General features: G+C 34.6%; 1 protein-coding gene across 4 annotated transcripts; it reads left to right on the forward strand.

The window, feature by feature from the left end:
* Window positions 1-275: 275 nt before the first annotated feature.
* On the forward strand, window positions 276-3,411 carry LOC103840295. 4 transcript variants are annotated; one of them, XM_009116792.3, is made up of 11 exons: window positions 281-569; window positions 638-804; window positions 1,056-1,329; window positions 1,403-1,493; window positions 1,821-1,945; window positions 2,023-2,104; window positions 2,175-2,292; window positions 2,375-2,538; window positions 2,618-2,732; window positions 2,822-2,986; window positions 3,057-3,411. In XM_009116792.3, the coding sequence occupies exons 2-11, from the start codon at window positions 772-774 to the stop codon at window positions 3,192-3,194; spliced, it is 1,305 nt and encodes a 434-aa protein (XP_009115040.1). In that variant the 5' UTR covers window positions 281-569; window positions 638-771; the 3' UTR covers window positions 3,195-3,411. The 4 variants fall into 4 exon arrangements, with proteins under 4 accessions (XP_009115039.1, XP_009115040.1, XP_018509740.1 ...); XM_018654224.2 differs by having other exon boundaries at window positions 641-804; XM_009116793.3 differs by having other exon boundaries at window positions 282-528.
* The last annotated feature ends 3,008 nt before the right edge of the window (window positions 3,412-6,419 follow it).

Below are 6,419 nucleotides of genomic sequence, written 5' to 3' on the forward strand. Positions count from 1 at the left end.
ATTATTAAATTTCAAACTAGAACTTCTAATACGATTTTTTCTTTAAATTTTCATTGTATTTATTAAAATAATAATAACTATTGTTTTTATATAAGAATTTGTATTGATGTTTTAAATATTCAACTTACAATTTTATTTTTAATAATCTATATTATAATAGATCAGTTTTTGCTCTCTTCTCAGCCTATCCACGTGGCAAACGTGTGGGCCCCGCCTCTATTTATTTTTTTAAAAACAAAACCGTGTTTTGGTCGAAGGCATAAAGAGTGTAATTTTTTTTTAACAAAACCGTGTGTTAGGCTTACAGAGTGTTAGTGTTGGGCTTATTTGGTATTTGGCCCATAGATATTGGGTGGGATTCGTTTAGGTTAGAACAACAGGAGACGCGTCTATTGATTTTAAGAAAACACCTAGACGTCGCCTTCTCCCTTCTCTCTGGCGATTCCTCTTCCGGCGTCTCATCTCTGTAACCTGCTCTTAATGGCTCTGCTAATCACGTCCTCTAACGACGAAACGCATTCTCCTCATGTAACGCCTCCAGGATCCTCCTTTATATAGAGCTGCTCGAAGTAAGCCATCATTTCACTTTTTACGATCATTAAGTCTCTAAACTCTACTCTGAAAATGGCTTCCTCAGCAGCTCCAGACGCTAACGCCGCCGTCGCCTACTCCACGTTCGATTCTCTTCGCCTCGGAAGAGCCGCTCAGTCCGTTGTTGCTCGCGTCATCCGCTTTTGGGACTCCCGTAACATCAACAAAAATGGAGAGTTTATGGGCATAACGATTCTCCTCCTCGATGAATTGGTGAGAATTATTTCTAACCTATTTCTTTTGTTTTTAGTCTTTAACTATAACAGATCTTCCCCTTTGTTCTGATATGAAACGGTTTTTCATGTTTCTTTAGTTTTGTCTATGAGATTTATCTTTTGTTTTTAGTCTTAAACTATATCAGATCTTCCCCTTTGTTCTTATATGAAACGGTTTTCATGTTTTTTAATTTTGTCTATAAGATTTATTTTATCGGCTACTAATGTTCGTATATCGATTTCTTACAGGACTCTGTTATTCACGGATTCATACCCGCTAACCGTGCCAGTCACTACCGGAGCGATTTGAAAACTGGTTCTATTGTCAGATTGGACCGCTTTGAAGTTGCGCGTGTGGCTCACATGTACAAGATCACAGAACATCAGTTCTTGATCCGGTTCATCGCTTCAACGCGTATTGTTGAGGTCCAAACGGATGCTCCTGTGATCAAGTTCGACAAGTTCATGGTGAGGCATCACGATCATCTTCAAGTGCTTGCGAACACCAACCTTGAGCTTCCAGGTGTGGTTTCTTTCTCATTGCAATTTTAATTCTATCATTGTACTCCATCGCTAAAGTAGTTTCCAAATCGCAGATGTGGTGGGTGAAATACAGTCCGTGCAGGGATCCGACCTCAAGAACAATGCAGCCACGAGCAGGGTCGTCGTCCGCTTCTTAATCGAACGGTACGTTATGCTTGACTTCCTTCCAAATTTTTTTAAATTATTGAACGTTGTGTTGCATGTTGGTTGATATTTAAACTGTTGTGAAATTAGTTTTTCGTATAACATAACTCCAACCTACTGCCTAGAGTTCATTTGTTCATGGTTTGGTTTTGCTCCTATGATTAGTTGAAACAACGTGTTGTTGCATGTTGGTTGATAATTAAACTGTCTTGGAATTAGTTTTTAACGTGTAAAATGGCCCAACCTACTGCTTAAAGTTCATTCGTTCACTGTTTGGTTTTGATTTTATGATTAGTTGAAACTGTATTCTAATTGTTTCCACGACAGGAATGTAACTGTCTACTTTTCTTTGTGGGATGAGGCTGCATCAACCTTTAGGGGCTTCTTGAAAGCAGAAGACAAATCGAACTCCGTAATGTTGGTGACCACAGTTAATCCTAAACTGTTTGGAGGTAACGGTCCACATATAATTTTATACAAGAAGTCGTTATATGCAGTTTTAGCTCACAAGTGTTTTTTTCATGATCAGGGAGTATGTATTTGAACTCCACACAAGGAACTAAGTTCTTCTTTGACACCAGCATCCCTGAGATAACAAAGTTTGTCAGCAGGTAAGAACATCATACTAAACTAATAACTTAATTTCACTGTTTTTTAATCGTGATGACATGCTATACGCAGTGTTGGAGCTACAACAGCGCAGGCTTACACTTGTGTGGACACTCTCCAAGGAATCAATAAGAAGGAGCTTGTCTCAATAGGGGATCTCAACTCCTTCATCTCCAACTCCAATGAACAGGTTGTCTTCCAGCTTTGTTTATTCCAATATTGATTAGCTACTTTTTATAGTTTCCGGTGACTAAAATATTATGTCTGGGCAGACCCAAGAAGCAGATTTTCTCTGCAAGGCCCAGATTGTTAGTGTGATCCAGGAGAATGGGTGGTCCTTTGTGTCTTGCACGGGTTGCCACAAAAAAATGGAGAAACGTGGGACTTCCCTGATCTGCAGCCGATGTGAAACTCCTGACGTGACGGGTGTTGTCAGGTAACTTTGTCTACGCTTCACCGTTTATTAAAGCAGTTTTGTGTGAGTATTGACTGACAATTCTATTATTCAATTTAAGGTTCCGTGTTGAGCTTGCTGTTGATGATGGCAAAGATAGCGCCACCTTTGTTGTCTTTGATAAGGAGATGACCAAACTTACCAAACGTGAAGCTGCTGTTCTTGCCCTGGATGAGGTACTCTCTTTCCTCCACGAAACATTAAAATTTGTGTTGGCATTTCATTAAGGGTACTATAACTTTCGGTTACTGCTGGCTTGCTGCAGGATTCAAACGGTGGAGAGGACTATCTCCCAAGTTGTCTTGAAGAGCTAACAGGAAAGGAGTTAGTGTTTCAAATCCGTGTCACACCTTTCAACTTCACTCCCAAACACCGTACCTTCACTGTCTCCACCATTACTGAAGAGATCACAATGGAGAACCATAGCAAGGTTGTCTTATTTACATGTCAATATTAACTGAAAGCATTATTTTTAACACTTAACGTTAAATTTACCTCAGGAACACATTGGAAACACTCTTCCAAACCGTGGAGGTGACTTAGGATTGGCAGCTTCGTCTTCGGGCCCGTCTGTTTTGGGAGACAAGATTGGAGAGAATGCAGACGCTGAGAAGAAACGCAAGCGTGGCCGTGAGTAATTGGATTCCCTATTCTTATCAACCCGTCACAAGTCTTATCTATCTTTTAAAAAAACTTCTAATATCTATGTTTTTCATTATGCACTTTGGGTTTTTTTCATTATGCACTTTGGGTTTTTTCCTTTATCGTCTGCATCTCCTCTGATGTTTTACTTTTGTTTTGGAATATTAATGAATCTTTGACGGGTTTAATTCGATTTATAGCTTATGAGTACTACATTATATGCAAATTTGGGTTTATAGTTTGAAAATATTATATAAAAATTCAGTATATAAAAATTGCACATAGATTCAGTATATAAAAATTTGCAAAAGGCTACAACATGATTAGCACACTTAACCACTAAGAAATTGCACAACAGATTGAATTAATCTTCACAACTAATACATTAGGTGTAAGTAGTTCTAAAGGCATGTATAAGTAAACACTACAATCTGTTAAAAAAGGGCTACACAACATTTCCAACAGGTTCCCTAATATTATAGTTTTTTCTTTCAAATAAATATCCAACACTCATATGCCTTCGCATAGAATTATTAAATTAAAAAACATACTCATAAAGTAACTATATAAATTATAATATTCTCCCTATCCCTTAAATCTCATATAAATTTCAATTAAAACAATATATGTACAACATACTTTCAGAAAAAAAAAATAAACACATATCTTTCTAGGCCATGCATACGGAAAAAATTTACACTATAAATTACATAATTCTTAATACCAAATTTTATATTATTTCCCTGACACAATTTAACAAAAATATACTACCAACTAACTCATTTCACCTTAACCAAACCCATGGCACACTCTTTTGAAAATGAAAATGCTAATAATACTAATCATAAATAAATTCATAACAAAAAAGATAGAAAAAATTCAACACATATGAATTCAAAACTCATTCCTATATCAATCTACTGAAGTTGTGTAACATCCAATGTTCCGTTCATCACCACTAAGTTAAGCCGAAGATACAAATGTTTGAAAAGCAAACAACAACATCCCTACACCAAATTACACAACGCATTAATCATTTACGCACCCGACAATACCCCGTACACAAACTACTTAACACAATAACAATGTACCCGGCCCCGCGCTTGCGCGGGGGGCTATGCCACTAGTCTATCAAATAAGCTAGTTCGATAAATTAATTTAACCCGTTTGATCTGCATTTGTTCTGCATGATCTGATTGATCTGCGTTTGTTCTGCTTGATCTGCATTTACTGTTTGATCTGCGTTTATTCGATCTGCATACCATTCGAAGCCTAAATATCTTAGTTATTTGTTGGCCTTAAATATGTTTAATTTTTCCATCCATCGGTTCACATGAATCATAATTTTAATTTTTTACATATATATATATATAAAAGAAAGAAGAGTAATTGGCGTAGATGCACCCAGAAATCCATGTAGTTTGTCATATAACCTTGTTTCTTTTTAATATTTTTAGTGACTATAATACCATTATCTCTATCTCTCTCTCTTCTCCCTTTTATGTGTTATAATCTCTTTATCTCTCGTACAAATTCTTCAAATCATCTTCTAATTCAACACAAATCTTTATTGTTTTATTCTGATTCTTTTGACACCCATAATGCTAATCTTATTATCTCACCTCAATTCCAATGTTTCTAATTTCGAATCACAATCAACTTTTAGATAATATATACATTAGTAGTTATTTTATTACTTACCTGCTATTATTTAGATTTTAATGGATTCTTAATCGATACATGAAGTGTTAGTTGTTACAAATAGATTTAGAACTATTTAATAGATAACTAATTAATTGTTAATAGTTTTATTAACTGATATATGATTTGTTAGTCGATACATTTGTTTGATACATAGATTGTTAGATGATATTGAAATTATTAGCGGATATGTTAGTTGGTATGTAGATTGTTACCTGCTATGTAAATATTTAGATGATAGATCTAAAATTACTTGTTTTCGACAAAGCATAAGGACATTTTCGTCCGCACAGTATCAAAAAGTTACTTTTTTCGGGTTATCCATAATTATGGGCATTCAGCAAATTTGGACCTGAGAATATTCCGCACATTGTCTCATAAAAGAATCATAATTATACGCATGTTGCATTGCTTTACCTCCGATTCTACAAATCTTTTCGTTTTGCAGAGTACATATCAATTTTTGTCCATGTTTATTTTTCTCATAAACTGAAATGTTAAAATGTCAGTAATCCCATGAGTTAGAACTTAGAATAAATATGCTCAAATGTTTTGCCAAATAAATTTAAACAAAAAAAAACAGACATTTGATTATTTATGTACCATATCGTTATTTTCGTTTCTCTGAATATTATATAAATTATATTATATTTTCGCTATAGTTTAAAAAAAAAATGTTTCCGCTATAGTTAAATTACACGTGATCTCTTAAATTTAAAGAAAAACAGATCTATATATTCTTAAAACAAGATAACAAGGATGTAGTAATCTATCAAATTGATTGTTTTATAAGAGCAAAACAACGTGTATCTAGATTCTGGTTTGATACTGTGCATGTGTGAGTTACAAATGAAGCTTAATTTTAAAAGGTAAATTAAAGAAAAACAACATTGCTGGGCTCAATGATGATGTATTGGTTTTGGATTTGGTATTTTATTGATTTATTGTACAATCAATGTACCGTAGAGTAAAGACATAGTAACTAAGTCATTATACGATTATAATCATCATGGCCATGAATTATTAGGCAATACGAAGATTCACCTTCAGAAAACCTGCTTTTTTGGGATAAATTGTTAATTTGCTTACAAGCGGTAAAGATCTAGTGACCAATAATTTTGTAATTTGATTGCTTAATTGTTAGTCTGGTGTTAATATAAGAAATACATATATATATATATATATATATAGTTTTTTTTAGATGTGATATCAGTTACTTAATAACATCAACATTATTTGTATTTTCTAAGAAAAACGATCTAAATAAATAAAGGGGGTTCCTGGTATGGGCCAAACGGATAACATAAAAATGTGAACGAAGTCGTTGTAAATTTCCACGTTTAGACGGACATGGATCAAACCGGTGGGTCCGGTACGACCAATGCTTCTAACGCATGTGACAAAAGAATCAGTAAATAAAATATCCAATCTCGACGTAACAGATAACTGTGTTTTACAATTAACGGAAATCAACAGCTACATAAAGCCAAAGCACGTCGAAACCGGTTAAGTCAACTTAC

This window comes from Brassica rapa, chromosome A09 (genome assembly GCF_000309985.2).
Source record: "Brassica rapa cultivar Chiifu-401-42 chromosome A09, CAAS_Brap_v3.01, whole genome shotgun sequence".
In the NCBI taxonomy this organism is placed as follows: Eukaryota; Viridiplantae; Streptophyta; class Magnoliopsida; order Brassicales; family Brassicaceae; genus Brassica; species Brassica rapa.